Genomic DNA, 21,755 nt, shown 5'->3' with positions numbered 1-21,755 from the left:
GCACAGACTCAGCACGCAGCTGCGTGACGAGCGTAACGGAAAGCCAAAGAATATAATGGACGCTCATGGAGGGAGGGGGGAATGAGGACGCAAGGTATCCCACAGTTCCTGCTGTCTCCGAAAAGTATTTGCATTCTTGGATGAGCTCCAAATGCTTCTAGGGTCAAACACAGTGTCTGCGGTAGGTCAGCGCATAGTTCGGCAATTTGCGCACACACCCCACCCACCACCAGAAGTGAAAGGGAAAACAATCCTCTCTTGACTCTTTTACATGTCACCCTATCTTTACTGAATGCTGCAGATAGACGCGATGGTGCAGCACTCAACACCAACATCCTTGCTCCCCCCACGCTATGGATGGCTGATGGTACAATATGGCTGGTATCCGTCCTCATCATCAGCCTATTGGCACATGGGGCAGTGCAAAAGGACTGGTAACCATGCGTACTAGCATCTGTGAGGTCGATCAAGGGCGCCTGGCCCTAATTTTTCATGGTAGATGGTGCAGTATGGCTGGTAACCGTCCTCATCATTGCAACAGGGGGCTGAGCTCCATCAGCCCCCACCCTTCCTGTGTAAAGAAAAGATTGAATTGCCCCTGGACTAGCAGAGGGATGATGGGCTCTTTCATCCACAGTAATTAATGTCCTGCCTGGACTATCATTGCAGCTGGAGGCTTCCTTCCACTCATTTCTCACAAACAAGTCACTGTGTCTTATTCCTGCATTCTTTATTACTTCATCACACAAGTGGTGGGACAATGGTATGGTAGCCCAGGAAGGCTGTGGGAAGGCCGGAATGAACAGGTGGGGTTGTTGCAGGAGCACCCCCTGTGAATAGCATACAGCTCCAAATTTATGCAGGATCGCACACAGAGCAGCTGTGCTATCTGGTTCTATGATACAGTGGTTCTCTAGTACACTTGCCCATAATCTAGGCAGGACTGATTCTATTTTTAGATACCAAAAAGGAGGGATTGACTCAGGGAGTCATTCCCAATTTTTGCTTTTGCGCCCCTGGCTGCTCGGCCAGGGGCACTTATGACAGCACCAAATGGTGCAATGCAAAAGGACAGGTAACCATGCCCATCTTATTACCATCTTATTACCAATTTATGGTATGGTAGATGGTACAATATGGCTGGTAACCATCTCTGCTGTCATGCAAAAGCAAAAGCATGCTGCTGTGTAGCGCTGCTGGACCGCCTCTGTCAGCGGCATCTAGTACACATACGGTGACATACACAAAAGGCAAAACAGTGTCCATGGTTGCCACGCTATGGCGTATGCCAGGGCAATTCTGGGAAAACGGGCTTGAAATGATTGTCTGCCGTTGCTTTCCCGGAGGAAGGAATGACTGGCGACATTTACCCAGAATCCACCGCGAAAATGATTTGTGCCCCAGCAGGCACAGGGGTCTCAACCCAGAATTCACAGAGACAGCCTAGACTCAGTTAATTGTTCGCAAAAATGTATCTTTGCAAGGAATTCACTCCCTGTTTCCCATCTCACAGCTTCCACTGTCTCCAGACCTGCCACAGCATCCCCCTCGCAGAGGCTGGCAAAGATTAGGCGGAGAAAGAAAAAGACAAGGGACAAGATGTTCCTGGGCTGCTACCTTCCTGGGCTGCTACCTAGCCGAGGCGGACCAGCAGAGCCAGTGGAGGGAGACCGTCTCTCTGTACCAGCGCTCACACAGCGAACGGGAGGAGAGGTGGCATGAGGAAGACAAGCAGGCGACTCAAACAATGTTTGGACTAGTGAGGGAGCAAACGGACACGCTCAGGCGCCTTGTGGATGTTCTGCAGGACCGCAGGAGGACAGAGCCCCCCTGCAGTGTATCTGCAACCGCCCTCCCCCGCCACAAAGTCCCATACCCCCCTCACCCAAAATAACCAGAAGGAGGGGCGCCAGAGGCCGTGTAAACTGTCACTGCACCCCAGCAGAGTGCTCAAGTACCCAAAAGCTCTCATACCCTACATTTGCAGAAGTCGATCCCTTCTGGACTCACACAAGTCCCAATCCCAGTCCCATCCCCTAAGTGTCTACTTAAGTAATAAAAATACTTTGCTGTTAATTACTGTTTCCGTCATGTTTTTTCAAAGACTGTGTTTGAATGGGGGGCGTGGGGAAGGGGGTTGTTAATTGCATAGGACAGTCACCTTTCCCAGGGTACAGACACGGGGGCAGGATCAGCAGCGGGTCACACACACAGTGCAGTCAGTAGGCACCATGGTCGGTATGGGAGGTGGTTTCCAGGTTCTGTGTGGGCGGGGGGATGTGACTTTGTAGCGGGGGAGGGCGGTTACAGATCTTATACAGCGGTCCTTGTCCTGGACCGCTGAGTCACGCAGCAGAGGAATCTGTATCCGTACTCCTCCGCCACAAGGTCACATATCCCCCCGCACACAGAATTCTAAAAAGAGGGATGGCAGGCTCCGTTGAAAGAAGCATTCCGGCACTGCGGACCACTCTAGGAGCAGGAGCCTGTCATTCGTTGAGTTTAGAGGCGGTCTTTACATCACCGCACACCCTACCCAGCACAGTCTGCCTCCCAGTTTCAACCCTTTAAAGCAAAGTCATGAATAAAGAAACCTTTCTTCAGTAACAATGGGACATGAATTTTATTTTTACACGTGTGTTGGAAGTGGGGGAAACGGGGTGAACGGGGTATGTAACCGAAGAGGAGAGTCAACAGTCAGTGGGTAAAGAAACAGGGGCAGGTTCAGCTTCTCTGTAAAGAAAATGAACAGTCACAGGTCACGCTGCTCGCTGGTATTTGAAGACTTCCTTGTCGCTGTCCCAGGCGCCTGTATAGGGCTTCATGAGCAAGTGCATTAGTGGGCAGGCTGGGTCCCCGAGGATGACTTTAGGAATCTGCTCATCCACAACAGTTATTTCGTGGTTCGGGAAGAAACTACCTTCCTGCAGGCGTCTGAGCAGCCCACAGTTCCTGAAAACACACGCATCATGAACCTTGCCCGGCCACCCGACGTTGATGTTTGCAAAACGTCCCCTATGGTCCCCCAGTGCTTGCAGCACCATTGAAAAGTAGCCCAATTTCTCATAAGCTGACTGTGGAAGAGGTGGACGATAAAGTGCGAGGAGGAGAAAACGGCGATGATCGCAGCGGGCTCCATGCTTGCAGTGCTGTGGCGTCCGCGCTGTCACTGACCAGAAAAGTGCACGAACAGATTGCCCGCAGGCGCTTTCAAGGAGGGAGGGAGGGAGGTTGTGATTGACGGTTCAATGACGACACTTACCCAAAACCACCCTCGACACATTTCTCCCCCCAGCAGGCATTGGGGGGTCTACCCAGCATTCCAATGGGCAGCAGGGACTGCGGGAACTGTGGGATAGCTTCCCACAGTGCACCGCTTCCAAAGTCGACGCTGGCCCCGTGAATGTGGACTCAGAAATTCGAATTAGTGTATTTAGTATGGATACACAAATTCGACTTCATAAGGTCGAATCCACAAATTAGAACTAAGTTGATTTGAAATAGTCTTGTAGTGTAGACAAGGCCATAGTGGCTGCCTTCCTTTAACACCCCCTCCGCCCCCCGCCTTCAGCTTTGTCCCTTTTTCAACAACTGTAATATTTCTGATTTATAAATATCAGTATCACCTTTCTTGTAAACTGTCCCAGAACACATCAGTATTGTTTGATTTTCTTCTAATGGTTTCATAAAGATGTCAGTGTAAAAGAGTTTTTTATTTAAGTCTCAGTGGTTTGAGCATTGGCCTGCTAAACCCAGGGTTGTGAGTTCAATCCTTGAGGGGGCCACTTAGGGATCTGGGGCAAAAATTGGTCCTGCTAGTGAAGGCAGGGGGCTGGACTCAATGACCTTTCAAGGTCCCTTCCAGTTCTAGGAGATTGGTATATCTCCAATTATTACCTTTTTTATTACCTTTTATTCCATGTTTTATTTAAAAAACAGAATCCTCTCCAGTATCTGTAGGTGTGCTTTCCAATGATGCAATAATATTGGCCTAATAATGCTTTTTGCAATGCAGATTTTGCAGTCCCTTTCTTTTTAATCATCTGCAGTGATGGAGTAAGACAAGATTTTTTTGGCTGGCCTAATGATCTGAAGAGGCTCTAAACAATAAGTTAATGGCCCAAATTCAGCTTTGAATTACATTTGTACATTCCAATTGGCTGAGTAAGAACAACATCCATATTGTGTGTCTTGCATTTCAAGTGGGATGGCAATGCTGTCCATTTACACTATTCTGACATGAAATAGATTGCATTCAGAGTGCTACCAGAATGTTTATGTACAACCCACTCTTTTAGTTTGTTTCATGTTAAATAGATTGGAATCCTAGCAGTGCTAGGATGTCATGGGTTAACACTGTATTTTGCTTCTCCAGTAAATAAATAATAAATAAGGTGGAAAACCCCATGTTCTTCTGACAATAGGGGAATAAATAAAATTTTAGTCTAATTCCCCCAAATACACTTTTCTTCTTGCATCTCAAAAAAGGAAGAATTATTGTTTCTTGAAATGCTGTTAATTAAATTTCCATTACACTTGACACCATGGTAAAATTTCCACTATGCCTGATTTTTTAAGCCAGTGACATATCGTTTGCCAATTCTAGAAAGGGTAAATTGTTCAGAGGTAAAATGTAACAACTTCCTAACAAGATGAAAAAAAAATTTAATAAAATATAATAAATTGTCACTAGGTGTCACTCTTGAGTCAGCCTACAAGAGTTTCCGAAATATTTTTAGTGTAAATTTTATTCTTTACAAAAATGGTGATTGCTTTGCTTCTTTCCTTTTTTGGTGTATTTATTTATGATACTTTTCTGACTAATAATATTAAATATTTCCTCCATAGGAAAGCTGAATATTAATATTAAATATTTCCTCCACTTGGCTTCACTGAAAGATCACACCATATAACATGACTTCACAGAATTGTATTGTTCAGAGAAGCTGAATTAGGAGATTTCAAAGTTGGTAACACCAGTGTTGCTTCAGTGAAACCTCACTGACTTCAGTTTCAAACACCTACACTTTAATTTGCAGGTAAAGATTTTTTTTTAATATATTGGCCCAAATTAATTCTTCAGTCTTTTGTGTAACTCTATTGACTTCACTATCATCTCATACCATAACTCAGGAACGAAATCAGATGTGTTAGAGATATTGTTTGTGAGGAGTGAAATTCACCCCTTTGCAGAAGGCCAGTGCATGGCCTATGCACCATATAAACCTTCAGAACAAGCTTAAGTAGCTCTTCAGTAGTGCATAAGCCTTGTGATGGTGGTCTGCACAGGCCTGAATTTACCCATAGGAGAAGAATCAGAGTCCCAACATTTACTAACTGATAACACTACTAATGTAAAATAGATGCAATTGTTAATACTAAACCAATTTATCTGGCAAATAAATATGATCCCCAAAGGAATAGTTATCCCACAGCAGTACTAATACTGACTGCAGCAATCTGATGTGCAGAGGGTAAAAGCAAACATGTTTTTGCTGTGTTGGCCAGTTTCATTTGTTCACTCTGGAATCTTTTTAACCCTACTTCTGGAGGGGAGCACACAGTAATCACATCTCCTTATTGGAAGGCAACTTCCACTTTTCTCACATAGTAGCTAGGACATGAACAAAAACTGTCCATCATTCCTCACCACACATTATATCCCCAGTGTTCACAATGGCACAGACAAGGTAAGGCCAGTATTTTCAAAATAAAGCTACTTCCACTGAAGATCTCTGCTGAATCAGAGCCTGATGTTGTATACCACCTCATGTGCATTTTGTTTTACTGCTGTTTCCAAGAGGCACTTATAAAATTAATGATAACTAATGACTTCCGGAGCGTGTACACTTGATTGCTGGAACTCAGACCTAAGGTTAGAATTTGAATGAGTGTATATGCATAAGTTGTATGTGCACCTCTGCTTCCATCAAAGTCTTCTGAAGATTTTTGTTTTAAATGACATGCTTGGTGTTTTGTTTAATATTGTTCATCAGCAGACGGTGTGCTTTGAGCCTATTTCTTTCTTCATAATAAGCACTTAATATTTTGCAGAATGTATTAAATATTGTATATAAATTCAAACATAACACTATTTTCTACATTGCCTATTTTTGATTTCCAGTTATCATGTGATACCATTAGGTTACATTCTTCCACCAAAAACCTTCACTAGTGTTGACAATCTGAACCTAACTCTTACTTTTTTCTACATAATGTTAGAGATGTACAATGACTGAATATCAGACAGATATCCGTGTATTTAGTGAAATCTTTTTGAAGACTGTTAAAGAGATTAATGCTCAATCAGAGTAATTGTATACACTCTCTTCAGTCTTGAAAGGAAAGCCATTGACATTGTACCTAACTGTTAGGGTGTGTGTGAAAACTACAAGAAAAGCAGCTAAAACAAAGAAAAATACTTTCACAGTTGCTATTTCCCTACCCCCTCCAAAGTATGAACAAAAGTGTGAAACTGTGGTTAAGGAACTGAGCTCATTCATCTATTATGCTAAATTTTATGTGGTTTCCTTGGACCACATTTGCTAAAATATGTAAAAAAGCACATGACAGGTGTGAATACAATTTAAGAGTTTGCCATTTGAGGACTAATGATTTCACAGGAATTTTGCCAGAGTAAAGACTGCAGGATGTGGTCCTGTTAAAACCCAATTCACTTATGTGTGTGATGCTATGTTAGAGCTATGCTGCAAAGAGCTACTGCGGAAAGGAACTAATTACTAATATTTAGTGGTATCAGAAGTGCTGATGTAAGTAAAGCCAAAAACAATTGTAAAAAGAAAGCTACAAAAGAAAGCTGCAACACAGGATAAGACAAAAGAAAAATATTGTTTATCTCTATTGTCTAGTTCTATTACAGTTAATTTATATAGTGCCCGCAGTTAAATTCACTGTCCCACACAGCTCACAATTCAATTCAGGAAAGCACTAAAACACATGCTTAAGTTCTGTCATATTCAAGACAACATTTAAGAACATGCTTACATTTAAGCAGACACTTTAGTCCCATTATCCTTTCTTGAACCAGGGTTCCTATTTATTTGCAAAACAAGTACATCATAGGCTCTTGCAACTGCAAGTTTCCCACACTGCCTTGTCAATGCTCTGCAACTTTGTTCTGGAGGGATCATCTTTACTGGTGAGAGAGTAGTTCAGTCTCCATGCCTATTCAGCCACTGACCTTTTCACTGACATTACTAATCAGGGTGCCAACTAATATACTATGGTAGGGATGTTTGTGATAAACACATCCACACCCTGGACTGAGATTCACCAACTTATTTCACACAGGTCATTGAAGAGCCATCCACAGAGATTGGATGGATCTGGTGCTCCAGGGAATACTGTGCCAGCAGTTCTTTGGTGATGCCATGATTTTCTGACCCTCTGGGTGCCAGCTGGCAAGGGAATTACAAAAATATCCTGATTCTGGTATGTACATATTGGTTCACCAAATAGTATCATATGGGATCTTAAATGAAAGCCAGGGTCATACTGATCTTCAGTGTCCTGTGAAAGGTATGTATTAATACTATGTAAGGAGTTATGTATGTACACTGAAAATATGTTCTTAGATTCTGTAACACAGCAGAGGTGGAGAAATAGGTTTCCTGTCAGCCAAAAGATGTTTATTTGCCTGTCTCTCTGTCAGCATGTAAAATCAGGATTATAAGTGGTGGCACACTAACATAGGAAGTCAACAGAGTGATATGAAATCAATAAGGAAGTGTACAGAGCAAGGGAAGAGACCCTTTTCTTGAAATACATTCATAAGGTCTGGTGGACTGTATTTGGGGAACAGAGAAGACACTCTGTCATCCTGTGTCTAGGAAGTAAATGAGCAGTGTATTCAGGGCTGGCTCCAGGCACCAGTGTAGGAAGCAGGTTATTGGGGCAGCCAATTCAAAAGGGCGGCACTCTGTCCAGTATCGGGGCGGCACGTCCGGGTCCTCGGCGGGAATTTGGCGGTGGGTCCCTCATTCCCTCTCTTCCTCTTTGAGCTGCTGCTGAATTACCGCCGAAGAGGAAGAGAGGGAGGACCCGCCACTGAACTGCCACAGGAGAAGCAGCACGATTGGGCTGCCGCTGAAGTGCCACCACTCTTTTTTGTTTTGTTTTGTTTTTTGCCGCTTGGGGTGGGAGAAAAGCTGGAGCTGGCCCTGACTGTATTTAACATGAATGAAAATGGGATCTCAGCCAGGCTCGCAGAAGACGTTTGGGGTGAAATAAACTTCTTTAGACAGGAGGTTAGTCTGTTAAGCTTAGTCTCTAGGAAGCATGTTAGGAGTTTGTTTTATATGTAACTATTTCTAATCAATATGGCAGAAACACAGCTACACCTCTACCCCGATAGAACACGACCCGATAGAACACGGGTTCGCATACAAAGCAGTAAAGCTCTGACACGCTGCTCTGAGCAGCATGTTAAGGGTGCCGGACCAGGCCGGGGCTGAGGGGTTTGATAAGGGGAAGAGGGTCTCTGGGCGGTCAGGGGCTCCCCCCCAGGGTCTGGGGAGCAGGAGCTATGGAAGGGCACTTTTGGGGGCCTCCCAATCCCAGAGTGGCCTGGGGAATTAGTGGGGGACGGGAGCAGCCCGCTCTGCTTCCCTCGCCCCGGCCCCAGCTGCGTTGCTCAGGGAAGGGGGCTTGGGGGAAGGGATCCCATACACACTCACCAGCAGCGGCGGAAGCGGAGCAGCCCGGCCCCAGCCCGCTCCACTCCACCAGCTCCCAGCCGCAGCGCTCCGCTTCCCGCCGCAGGTGAGTACGGGGGGGGGGGGGCTGTCCTTTCCCCACGGCTGGGAGCTGGTAGAGTGGAGCGGGCTGGGGCCGTGTCGCTCTGCTTCCTGCCACTAGTGAGTGCGGAGGGCGTCCTTTCCCCTACTCACCAGCGGCGGGAAGCGGAGAAGCCCAGTCCCAGCCAGCTCCACTCCACCAGCTCCCAGCCGTGGCGCTCCACTTCCCACTGGGCAGGTGAGTGCAGGCATAGGCGGCAGGTTTGTAAAATTTTTGGTGGGGCCCAAAATGGTGGTGCCCCCCCGCTCCCGCCCTGTAAGCCGATATAAAATGAAGCTACAACGCGTCAGTGCCACAAGATTACAAGAGTCAATTAAAAGAGGAAAGTCAGAAGAAGCACTTGCCTACTTCAATATACATTTTACCATCACTGTATAAAAATGGTTCCCAATTGTCGATGCAATCTGATTAATTTAAGAGCACATTACAATTAAATATTTCAATTCTCAGTCATTTTAAGACTTTGCCACACACTAGTTTGTCTGTACACCAGTTTCAGACAATCCTTTATAGCAATTTTACTCCAGGTCCTATGTGAAACCAATCAATCACTTCCTCCTCGCACCCGCATCGTTTTGTTTTAAGCTGTAATCAAAAGTGGCTTCATCTGCTTTAAAAGTCACAGAGCAGCAGCCACAAGTCTGCAGGTCTTAGGGATATTGTCCTGGTCAACTCAGTCAAAATTAATTACAACCTAGATGGGATTATGGTGAGGGGGCACGGCACGGCCCCCTCCACTCTCCTCCCACTCCTGAGGTGCTGCAGCACCAGCAGCTTGCACTGCTGTTCTGCTGTAGCCCTTAGGCGGGGGCAGCAGCAGCAGCAAGGGAGAGAGACGCGCGCTGCGGGCTCTTTACATTCAGGCAGGGAAGCTCCGGGCAGGGCCGGCTCTAGGTTTTTTGCTGCCCCAAGCAAAAAAAATTTGGCTGCCCCCCTTCCCAGCCCTGGGCTCCCCCCGTACCCTCCTGCTGCCCTTCTCCAACCCCCAGTAAGCGGTTTGGGGGTTGGAGAAGGGGTAGGGGGTTCCGGGGGCCAGTCAAGCGACAAGGAGCAGGGGGGGTTGGATGGGGCAGAGGTTCGGAGGGGCAGTCAGGGGACAGGCAGCAATTGGATAGGCATGGGAGTCCAGGGGGTTTATCAGGGGACAGGTATGGGGTGGGGTCCTGGGGGGAAGTTGGGTGGGGTCTCAGGAGGGGGTAGTTGGGGACAAGGAGAAGGGAGGCTTAGATAGGGGCTGGGGTCCCAAGGGGCAGTTGTCTCAGGAGGGGGTAATCGGGGGACAAGGACCAGTGGTGCTTAGATAGGGGGTGGGGGTCCTGGGAGGCAGTTGGGGCAGGGGTCTGGGGAGGGGGCAATCAGCAGCCAGGGGCTGGGATTCAAAGGGCTCTGGGCTCCCCGCGGTTGCAGGCAGCCCAGAGCCCTCTGACTCCCAGCCGCGGCTGGGATTTAAAGGGCTCTGGGCTCCCCGCCGCAGCGGGCAGCGCAGAGCCCTCTGATTCCCGGCTGTGGCTGGGATTTAAAGGGCTCTGGGCTCCCCGCGGTTGCAGGCAGCCCAGAGCCCTCTGATTCCCGGCTGCGGCTGGGATTTAAAAGGCTCTGGGCTCCCCGCGGTTGCAGGCAGCCCAGAGCCCTCTGATTCCCAGCCCTGGCTGAGATTTAAAGGGCTCTGGGCTCCCCGCCGCAGCGGGCAGCGCAGAGCCCTCTGACTCCTGGCCGCGGCTGGGATTTGAAGGGCTCTGGGCTCCCCGCGGTTGCAGGCAGCGCAGAGCCCTCTGACTCCCCTGCGCTCCAAGCAGGGGAGAAACCTAGCTCCAAATATTGGTGGAGCAGAGCCCCTGATTTTGAATATTTCTGGGGCTTTAGCCCCACGAGCCCATATAAGTTGGCGCCCATGAGTGCAGGACCTTTCCCCAGCCACCCCCCAGCGACACGGCTGGGGCCAGAGCACGGAAAACGGAGCAGGCTGGGGCCATGTCGCTCCGCTTCCAGCCGCAGGTGAGTGTGGGGGGGCATCCTTTCCCCAACCTCTGCACACTCACCGATGGCGGGAAGCAGAGCAGCCCAGCCCCAGCCAGCTCCACTCCGCCAGCTCCCAGCCATGGCGCTCTGTTTCCCACCGCTGGTGAGTGCAGGACCTTTCCCCAGCTGCCCCCCAGCGACACGGCTGGGGCCGGGGCAAGGAAAGTGGAGCAGGCTGGGGCCGCATCGCTCCGCTTCCTGGTGCAGGTGAGTGCGGGGGAGGAACATCCTTTCCCCAACATTCCCGCACTCACTGATGGCGGGAAACGGAGCACCATGGCTGGGAGCTGGCAGGGTGGAGTGGACTGGGGCCGGGCTGGTCTGCTTCCTGCTGCTGCCGGTGAGTGCCTGTCAGGGGGTGGGGAGGGGTGGATAAGGATTGGAGCAGTCAGGGGATAAGGGGGGTTAGGTAGGGGGTGGGATCCTGGGGGTGATTAGGGATGGGGGTCTCTGGAGGGGGTGGGGGCAAAGCAAGTTTGATATAACGCAGTCTCACCTCTAACGCAGTGAGATTTTTTATCTCCCAAGGACCGCGTTATATCAGGGTAGGTGTATTTTGAGATTGTGGATAAAGTTTGCAAATAGAGCCACTAATGTTTCATTCAGACTGACTCCTGGACAATAGTTAACAATGATCGCTCAACTTCTTCCTTGATATAAGCTGACGTACATCAGGAGGTAAAGCAGGGATGAGTTTGGCTCAATGGTTTTAGAACTTTAGCAAACTGAAGACAGATTTGAATTAGATATCAGTAGCCTCTGAATGAAAGTTTCTATAACTTTTTACCAATCTCTTGAGCCATCCAGTTTCCCTCTTCGGTAGGCTTTATCCTTTCATGTATATTTAATGAATTGTTAATAGATAAATAGCCCTAATGAAAAGACTTAAGTCTGTGCACCTGATCTATTATGGCAAATGCAGGACTAACACTGCACAGTACAGTATATTAAAAACCTTGGATACAGAGACTAATTTTATTAGAATATTCTGCCGAAGGTAACTTGTTTGCGAATTGCCATGTGCTGAGAATTTTACAGAAAAATAACATTCATTTTTCCCTCACTGTCTCAGACATAATAATATGCTCTGAAATTATGCTATTTTCTGACAATATTTTTTATCTCCTTATTCTGAAGCCAAAAGAAAGTGAAATTAAATGATGCAAAGGGATCAGCTTGGCTTCAGATAAGCCCAGGATTCTAATAATCCATTTCATGTCATAGTGACATCAGACAGATATTTTCAATGCGGCTTGCCTTATATTGCTAGTTTGTTGAGGATTTTTTGTATTTAATTTTAAACATTTAAATGTGGATGAAAGTCAAGATGATGAATATATAATAGTACTCCAGTTTAGAACTGGAACAAGAGATGCTGGGTAAAAAAAGAACTAACAAAAAAAATAGAAGTACTATTACAAGGAAACACTGAATGCTATTTTCATGGATTTCTCTTTCTGTATCTGTATTATATGTATATAATATGTACACCTGCCAACAGTACCTTTATTTTTATTTGTTTCATGTATGGAACGTTCAGTAAAATCAACAGGAATTTCATGTATGGATGAGTGCAGAATATGCAATAGAGATCCACACTGTGGCTAACATACCACTTCTGTTCAAAGAGCTTTGCCCTCTTTTTGTTTTCTTCTCTTTGTCTTAGAGTATTAAGTGTTTTCATAGTTGAGCTCACTTACTCAAGAAAGATGAGTCCTGAAAGAGTCAGTAATGATGATGTGCTGAACTTCCACTAATGTCAAAGGGATTTTGACAGCATTATCTAGTGTGATGCCCTCAGCCCACCACCATTGCCCTGCGGTCCATTGATCCAGAACTTTGGCAGCTCAAGTGGCATGATGTCCTGTACTGAGAAGGCCAGCAGGACATCTGAACTTTCACCTCTGTGGGTATACTGGCAGATCCTTTGTCATCCCCAAACTGCAGGTGCACAGATTTGCTTCCTCAGGATTCCATGGGATTTCTGGGAACAGTCTATGTTTCTCCGATGTCACAATGGCCTTTGATCTCCCATCTCCTCAACAGACACTGTAGAATCATAGAATTGTAGGACTTAATGGGACCTCAAGCGGTCATCTAGTCTAGTCCCCATACTCATGCCAGGACTAAGTATTATCTAGACCATCGCTGACAGGTGTTTATCTAATATGCTCTTAAAAATCTCCAGTGACGGAGATTCCACAACCTTCCTAGACAATTTATTCTAATGCTTAACTACCCTGACAGGAAGTTTTTCCTAGTGTCCAACCAAAACCACCCTTGCTGCAATTTAAGCCCATTGCTTTTTGTCTTATCCTCAGAGGTTAAAGAGAACATTTTTTCTCCATCCTCTTTATAACAACTTTTTATGTACTTGAAAACTGTTATGTCTCCTCTCAGTCTTCTCTTCTGCAGACTAAATAAACCCATTTTTTTCAGTTTTCCCACATAGGTCATGTTTTCTAGACCTTTAATCATTTTAGTTGCTCTCCTCTGGACTATCTCCAATTTGCCCACATCTTTCCAGAAATGTGGCACCAAGAACTGGACACAATATTCCAGCTGAGACCTAATCAGAGCAGAGTAGAGCAGAAAAATTACTTCTCGTGTCTTGCTTACAACACTCCTGCTAACACATTTCAGAATGATGTTTGCTTTTTTTGCAACAGCGTTACACTGTTTACTCATATTTAGCTTGTGATCCACTATGACCCCAGATCCCTTTCTGCAGTGCTCCTTTCTAAACCATCATTTCCCATTTTGTATGTGTACAACTGATTATTCCTTCCTAAGTGGAGTACTTTGCATTTGTCCTTATTGAATTTCATCCTATTTACTTCAGACCATTTCTCCAGTTTGTCCAGATTATTTTGAATTTTAATCCTATCCTCCAAAGCACTTGAAACCCCTCCCAGCTTGGTATCATCCGCAAACTTTATACGTGTACTCTCTATGCCATTATCTAAATTATTGATGAAGATATTGAAAAGAACCAGACCCAGAACTGATTCCTGCGGGACCCCACTTGATATGCCCTTCCAGCTTGACTGTGAACCACTGATGACTACTCTCTTGCTCTATCTGTATCCTGACCCTGGCAGGACAATGCTGCAGAAACTCCATAACCTCAAGGTTACTGAGTTTTCCATCTACATTTTGCCTTTCCACAGCCCTTCTCACAGGAGGTCATGGTTTAGCCATGAAAGGAACCAAAGAACCTTAATCAGACCAGGTAATTCTTTTCTTATACATATTAAACTTAAAAGCTGCCCCTGCACCATACAGTATCATTTCTCTTAACTATTGTTAAGTAGTTGGAGGTGAAAAATGGTGGTAGTAATTTCAAATACTAGAATATACACTGTCTGAATGTCTTTTATTGATTAATTAAAGCTTAAAAATGGAAAATTACTCTGGCAAGAAAAGACTGTTTTAGAGTTATAAGCTTTATTTAAAAAATAGATCAAGAAACTACAAATTAGTAAATTTAACTTTATATTGAAATGGTACCATTTGCATTATGAATATGCTCTTACAAATTTTGTAAGAAGGGATTCATTTTATTGACAGCAGGTATTTGCTGTTATCAATTTCTAGAAGCCTTTTAATCAGAAAATCAAATGTTAAAACTGCATTACCACATTCAAATGCAATTTGAAAAAAGTAATGTGTGTAGAATTATTAATATATTCATAATTTTGTAATAGAACATGGGGTTTTGAAGATATTATGGTAGAAATCATTGTAGGATTCAAAAAGAACATCTACTTACAGAGATTTAAAAGAACCCTATAAGTAAAATGAATTTTCTGTTTATCTACAGCTTACACAGAACAGCAGGAATTGAATAATGAAGGGCCAAAATCCATTTGCTGTGGATGTAAGATCTTAACTGCAGTTTTTGCTAAGAACTTTCCATATAGGCCTGAAGTCCACAGCTCGGCTGGGCAATGGGGGCCAGCTAACAGAGAACAATACTTAGCTAAGAGAAAGCTGGGGTAAACAGATAACCTTGTGTGTTTCAAGTCAGTGAGTGGAGGCAGCATAACTCTGAATGTAATTGGGCATACTTAGCATGAGTTATAGACACATGAAGCGCTGAGAAAGGCCTCACAGTTACTCCCTAATGCAAGGAGGAAATAGTGGTACAATACCCCTCAGATCCCAGACAGAGTTCAGGGAGAGGCCTAATATAATTGACATAAGTTATGACACACTCCCCTCACAGATGTATGCCATTCCTAGCCCACAGAAATGCAAAGGTAAATTATAAACAATTGTTATTGTTAAACACTAATTACTGCTTTTTTGCTTTAAATCTTCAGGAATGTACCTGTTGGTCAACTGGGAGAGCGGATACCTTATTCCCCTGGACCCCAAAATTAGGATTTAACCTATACACTGTAACAGACATAGTTTGGGGGTAATTATCTGTGTGTCAGCAATATGTTAATTTGGGCCATGGGTGGAGCCATTATGTAATCTTTTAGACGATTGGCTTATTGTACTTACCTTGTCTTGCTGCTAGAACCTAATCAGGGGCTTGGGAAAACCCATCCCCGTCGCTTCTCTCCGCCCAATGAGCACCCTATATAATCTATTGTAATTTATTGTTCTGCAGTGTCTCTGAGCCTAATAAGCAAAGTGACACTCCGCCAGCGCTGTGTGTAATAAACCCATGTGCTCGATTCTACACGGTGTCTATTTTTGATCCTTCAAATAAAGTTGGCAATTACTGAACATAGAAAAGAAATGGCTCTAGACTATAGGTCTGTTCCTGTACTCCTTACTCATCCAGAACTTCTATTCAGACAATGGGACTTTGCCTGAGTGAAAACTGAGTTAGGACCTCAGGGTATGAACTTCAGATAAGACACCATCTGCAGTACAATTATTAACAAGTCAGGAGATACAGGTACAACACTGTTAAATGCTGTAGTGTAGATTGGACCTATATGCGTTCCTGTAACCATGGTAAATCCTTGGACTTTTAACTTAGTTCTGGGCTATGGTTAGGCACCATCCAACTTTTTACATTTTATCTGTGTTGTACCAGATTCAAGGACAACTGTGTTGTAATTGTGTTCTCTGACTTAATTAATAGTTTTTAGTGTAGATGAGCCCAAAAAGAGGTAATGGAGCTATTTGGATCAACTCACAGTAATGTGGGGCCAGTACCCTTGTAATCTTGTCTTTTAAATTTTTTTAAAATTGTTCAGACCAACCAGTTTTTCAAGATAAAACAGGCTAAGGCAGTATTTCCCAAACTTGGGACGCTGCTTGTTAAGGGAAAGCCCCTGGCAGGCCGGGCTGGTTTGTTTACCTGCCACGTGCACAGATCCGGCCGATCGTGGCTCCCACTGGCCGTGGTTCACCGCTCCAGGCCAATGGGAGCTGCTGGAAGCGGTGCGGGCCGAGGGACATACTGGCCTCCACTTCCAGCAGCTCCCATTGGCCTGCTGAATGTTTCTGCAAATAGTAAAAAAAAGGGGAACCACTGTGAATGAGTGGATCTAGTAAATGTTGGTACAGAAGAAAAATAAGAAGCAGAAGGAGGAAAAGTATCAGAGGGGTAGCCGTGTTAGTCTGGTTCTGTAGAAGCAGCAAAGAATCCTGTGGCACCTTATAGACTAACAGACATTTTGCAGCATGAGCTTTCGTGGGTGAATACCCACTTCTTCAGATGCAAGAAAATTTCTTCTTCAGATGCAAGAAATTTCCACCACTTGCATCTGAAGAAGTGGGTATTCACCCACGAAAGCTCATGCTGCAAAATGTCTGTTAGTCTATAAGGTGCCACAGGATTCTTTGCTGCTTCAAGGAGGAAAAGGTGAGCGCTCAGAGTTTCTATAGGTCTTGTTCTAGCCTAGCTGTACATAAATGAGAAGCAGAATGGCCTACAAGACTTTGTGGTTTAGAATTAGAAGTAATTGTACAGCACTGTGTCCAGCACAATATAGGTTGTACAGCACTGGTCCAGCACAAGACGGATCCTGGAGAAAACAGGCCCATTAAACAGCCATCTCATCATTTACTAGAAGCAAAGAGGAAACAGGCTTACAAGTCATTGAAGAAATGTATTGAGAAGGGATAATTAATCCTTCAACCTGTCCTTGGGCCTAACCCATAGTTCTGGTTAAGAAAAAAGATGGCAGCACCAGATTGTGTGTGTGATGTACCAGATATGGATTGGTTACAGAACTTCCACCCCAGAGAGATACATCTTTAATGCGCTGTCAGGAATATTATATGCTCAGTTAAGTTATGGAGTACATAACACCACCTACTGGCAGAACAGTTTAATGCAATGTAGCATACTATTACAGAGTGGACTACAGACGCTCCCTGGGTTACGCAAGACCCAACTTACGCAAATTTGCACTTATGGAAAAAGTTCCATAAACCAGAAATAGGATTTTTAAGTTGTGGAAATTTTTGTGTAACGTACGGATATACGTTTATGCAAAATTCGAGTTACGCAAGGCTTTCTGGAACGGAACGATTGCGTAAGTCGGAGGGTGTCTGTATAGAAAAGTAAATGAATTCTTATCTATTACCACAAATATATGATACCCTGGATGCTGTTGCACCTTCAGTCTGGTTTTCCCGACTGGATCGTAAAGATGTGTATTGGTGAGTGGGAGTGGATCCAAAGGACAGGAAAAAGACTGCTTTTCACAGCAGGATAAGGCTTGTGGCAATTTAAAGTGATGCTTTGCTTATGTATTGCCAGGCCATGTTTGAGAGTTTTTTGAAGAGGGTATTGCAGGGCGTGCTTCTCTAGTTCCGTTTGTTTACTTAGTGATATGGTTGCGCATGCTAACCTTTGAACAAGAACTGATACATTTATAAATGGTCTGTGATAAGTTTAAGGCTACTAATCTCAAACAACCTAAACAAATGTGAGTAGTTTCAAAACAAGGAATTTACCTTGGGCACACAGTGAGGGGGGAGTTTTCACTGACAAAAAGAAAATTGAGGCTGTGCAGAACTGGCCAATGTCTTAGAGACTCACACATGTACAGTGTTTTGTAGGGCTCTGCTCCTATTATAGAAGGTTTATTTGTGGATTAGCCAGTATTACAAAACCATTGCGTAGGATGGGTGAGAAAGGGAAACTACTTCAGTGGTCAACAGCATGTGATTTAGCATTTTCAGAATTGAGAAAAGTTCTTATGGTGGCTCCTGTCTTAGCCTAAACTCCTTTCATATTATACAGATGCTAGTGCTTACTGTTTGGGGGCAGTATTGACGTAAGTATTAGAAAGCAAAAGACTTGAGAGGGTGGGGACTTATTACAATAAGAGTCTAAATTCTCTGGAGAGAAATTATTGCATCACCCAAAAGGAACTTCTGTCAGTAGTTAACTCTAGAGAAAATTTTCACCATTATTTGCATTTGAAGAAGATTGTGGTTAGGACATACCATGCATCCCTTCGATTGCTCTTTAGATTCAGGGCAACTTGCCAGGTGGTTGGAAGAATTGTAGGTTGTGATTTCACAGTTACATAGAAGTCTGGGCACAAGCACACTAAGGCTGATGTCTTGTCCAGATGACCTTCTTGGGAAGCTAATTGCAAACACTTCCCTAAAAAGGAGAGAAATGATTTCATTGTTCAGGAAAATGAGCATGCTCAGAAAGGTTGAAGTGTTCTCCTACTGGTTTTTGAATGTTATGATTCCTGATGTCAGATTTGTGTCTATTTTTTCTTTTGCGTAGAGACTGTCCGGTTCAACCTCTCTGGTCACTCAGTAACAGACTTAAAGGTGGAAATTTTGCAACAGAAAAGCTTCAAAAACAGACTCCAACGGGAAACTGCTGAACTTGAATTAATATGGAAACTAGATACCATCAATTTAGGCTTGAATAGAGACTGGGAATGGCCGAGCCATTACACACATTGAATCTATTCCCCCGTGTTAAGTGTCCTCACATCTTCTTGTCAAACTGTCTGAAATGGGCCATCTTGATTATCACTACAGTTTTTTTTTTCTCCTGCTGATAATAGCTCATCTTAATTAATTAGCCTCTTAGAGTTGGTAGGGCAACTCCCACCTTTTCATGTTCTCTGTATGTGTATATATATCTCCTTATTATATGTTCCAGTCTATGCATCTGATGAAGTGGGCTGTAGCCCACGAAAACTTATGCTGAAATAAATTTGTTAGTCTCTAAGGTGCCCCAAGTACTCCTGTTCTTTTTGCGGATACAGACTAACATGGCTGCTACTCTGAAACCTGAAAATGGCAAGAAATTGAAAATGACTGAAAAAAAATATAATCAGTTCTGCAAACAATATATTGCTTTTGGATTCACATCTCTACAAATAGTGATCCACCTCAAGCTTTGTGTTCCTTTGCGGAGAAACTCTATCAATTAACAGTATGAAACTAGCGCATTTGCAACAACATTTGAAGACAAAACACCCCGTGCATGCAGGTAAGACAGAAGAAATTTTTTAAAGAAAGCTTTCTGAATTCCAGACTTAGCAGCTTAAAATGAAAAAAGCTTCAAGTATTTCTACAAAAGCACTTGAAGCTTCATATGCTGTCTCCCTTCTTGTAGCAAAATCAAATTAGCTGTACACAATTTCAGAAGATCTTATTCTGCCTGCCGCTATGGTGCTTGCAGAAAACATGCTTGATAAAAAAGCAGCTGATTCTCTCAAGAAAGTACCCTTATCAAATGACACGTGTGTTGTAGAATTGAAAATATAGCTCATTCCCTCTTGCCTCTGTGTGGTTAGCTCAACTTGCCTACTTCACAGATGCATTTAGCAATCTGAATGATCTAAATTTATCAATGCAAGGCCATGACATTAATATTCTGAATCTCTATGATAACTTCAACCTCATTAATGTGTTTGCATACATCAGTAAATGACATAAAAGGCATGTCTAATACAGTGTGTATACGCACGTTATGTTGCCATATAATATAGTATATAGACCAGTATAAACAAGTCATTGTCTGTATGAAATTTTAGTTTGTACTGACTTAGCTGGTGCTTTTTTTGTAGCCTAAAACTAGGCAAATAGATGAGTTGACGTTCCCCTTGAAAGACCTTTGCATACCCCTAGGGGTATGCATGTCCCTGGTTGAAAACCACTGCTCTAGATGGATACATAGTGCAAAAGAAGACCAGAGTGGGTCAGGGTGAGAAAGTTACCCATTTGTAATTGTTGGGTAGATAACTCCACAAACAGAAGCACTCAGAATCAGTGGCCACTTTTGAAGGTATGTCTGCATATTTGGAATAGCTCAGGGGTACAAGTATTTTACTCAAATACATCCAGGCCTATTGCCTTGAGTGACTTCAGTGTCCATGTGGACACTGGATTTTCTGGACTGACCTGAAATCTCCTATATGCAGTGTTGTTGTAGCTGTGTTGGTACTAGGATATTAGAGAGACAAAGTGGGTCTTAGACCAACTTCTATTGGTGAGAGAGACAACCTTTTGAACTTACACAGAGCTCTTCTTCGAGTCTGGGAAACTACTCTGAGTTAGTTTCCCAGACCTGAAGAGCTTTGTGTAAGCTCAAAATCTTGTCTGTCTCAGCAACAGAAGTTGGTCCAATAAAATATATTACTTCACCCACCTTCTCTCTTTGAAATCTCATGGTCATTATTGAGAACCATGGGGTTATCCCAGGTGAATTAAGGCCCTATGCATACAACTGGGAACACTTCGTATCTTGCGTATTTGACAGAATTAGTAACTCAGGGATGAAAGTGACCCAGGCCAGATCATTGCTTCCTTATGTTTGAAGTGAGGATTCACCTTTGTTTCCACTAGGGAAGATGGGAATATTTAATTGTGTGCTGTGGAGACTGCTGGACCTGCTTTAGTTTCAGGATTATTAGGGAGAATGCCCTGCTGCTGGATCCTCTCAAGGCTTTCATTTGTGAACCATTCATGAAAAGAATTACTTAACATCTTTATGATGACTTATTAAAATGAAAAGCTAAATGATGCTGACCAAGCACTGGTGTGGTGGGATATGGGGAAAGAGGCTAGGGAGAGTATATAGGTTCCCATCTTTTCTTCAGTATGAATGCATTCTGTATACACAGAAACTTTTATCACAGTTTATAGCTGCAATAGTGAATTATTATAAGTATTTAAAAAAGGGAATATTATAGCCAAATCATAGAAGAGAATTGAGTATCAGTATATGCAGGTGAATTAATGACAAGACACAGGGATCGAATTAAGTGGCAGACCACAACTTTATTAATTTAACACCGGGAAGTGTGCTATACACCCCATAGTTTCACACACCAACCATTTGACTGTGTCCAGTGGGGGGTTACAAGGCTTTTATTATTTAATCAATAACTTGGGGTAGACCCTCCTTGGCTGAACCCCAAAACTCAGCTCACTTCTGAATCCTCTTGCCCTTGTCTTGCATTCACAGCACTAAGGCATAGATAAGACCTGTAACCAGTCCCTTGGGAGTGACCCCTTTAGTGTGCCAGACCCCAAGTGTCCACACAGTTCCACAAGGGAACGTCTGTGGCTCCACAACTCTGAAAAGAGGCCTTCAGGCGCCAGCAATCCTTGTCTCTCTCCATGGCTCCCTGGACCAGATCCAGCCAAACCAGACTCCTGCAGAAGGTTTGTGCTCCTTCAGGGCACAATGCTCTCAGTAAGTATTTGCGGTGACAACAGGCAGTCTTTTAAAAACAGGATAACAATTTGTTAATCACCTGGACTACAGAATCTGAAAGTCCTTAGGTTATCATAGAGGAGCAAAGGTTAAGACAGAGTTCAGGGAGACTAAGGCCAGGGCTCCCTTGAACCAAGCTGCTGTAGAAACCATCTTTGCTTCATTTCTCTGTCTCTCCCATTGTCTTATTCCTAGGCCAGAGCCTGTGTCTCTGAGTGTTCAGCTCATAACACAGCCACCTGACACT

The 21,755-nt window shown here is 44.1% G+C and overlaps 1 protein-coding gene across 4 annotated transcripts in view; it reads left to right on the top strand.

Moving 5' to 3' along the window:
• TNFRSF17 (TNF receptor superfamily member 17) overlaps positions 1 to 21,755 on the top strand; it is a 50,322-nt gene that overhangs the window by 24,979 nt on the left and 3,588 nt on the right. The window contains exons 2-5 of one of the 4 annotated variants that reach the window (XR_006572425.1): positions 4,849 to 5,039; positions 7,312 to 7,452; positions 14,660 to 14,716; positions 15,162 to 15,403. Coding sequence is in view for 1 of the 4 variants with exons in the window: in XM_044979666.1 (XP_044835601.1) it covers positions 7,455 to 7,539 (85 nt within the window). In the remaining 3 variants the exon portion in view is untranslated. Of the gene's footprint in view, positions 1 to 4,848; positions 5,040 to 7,311; positions 7,540 to 14,659; positions 14,717 to 15,161; positions 15,404 to 19,049; positions 19,277 to 21,755 lie in introns of those variants that run through there. The other 3 variants (XM_044979663.1, XM_044979665.1, XM_044979666.1) reach the window with 3 other exon arrangements.

This window comes from Mauremys mutica, chromosome 11 (genome assembly GCF_020497125.1).
Source record: "Mauremys mutica isolate MM-2020 ecotype Southern chromosome 11, ASM2049712v1, whole genome shotgun sequence".
In the NCBI taxonomy this organism is placed as follows: Eukaryota; Metazoa; Chordata; order Testudines; family Geoemydidae; genus Mauremys; species Mauremys mutica.
The sequence above is the reverse complement of the archived record's forward strand: the minus strand, read 5'-3'. Positions and strand labels throughout refer to the sequence as shown.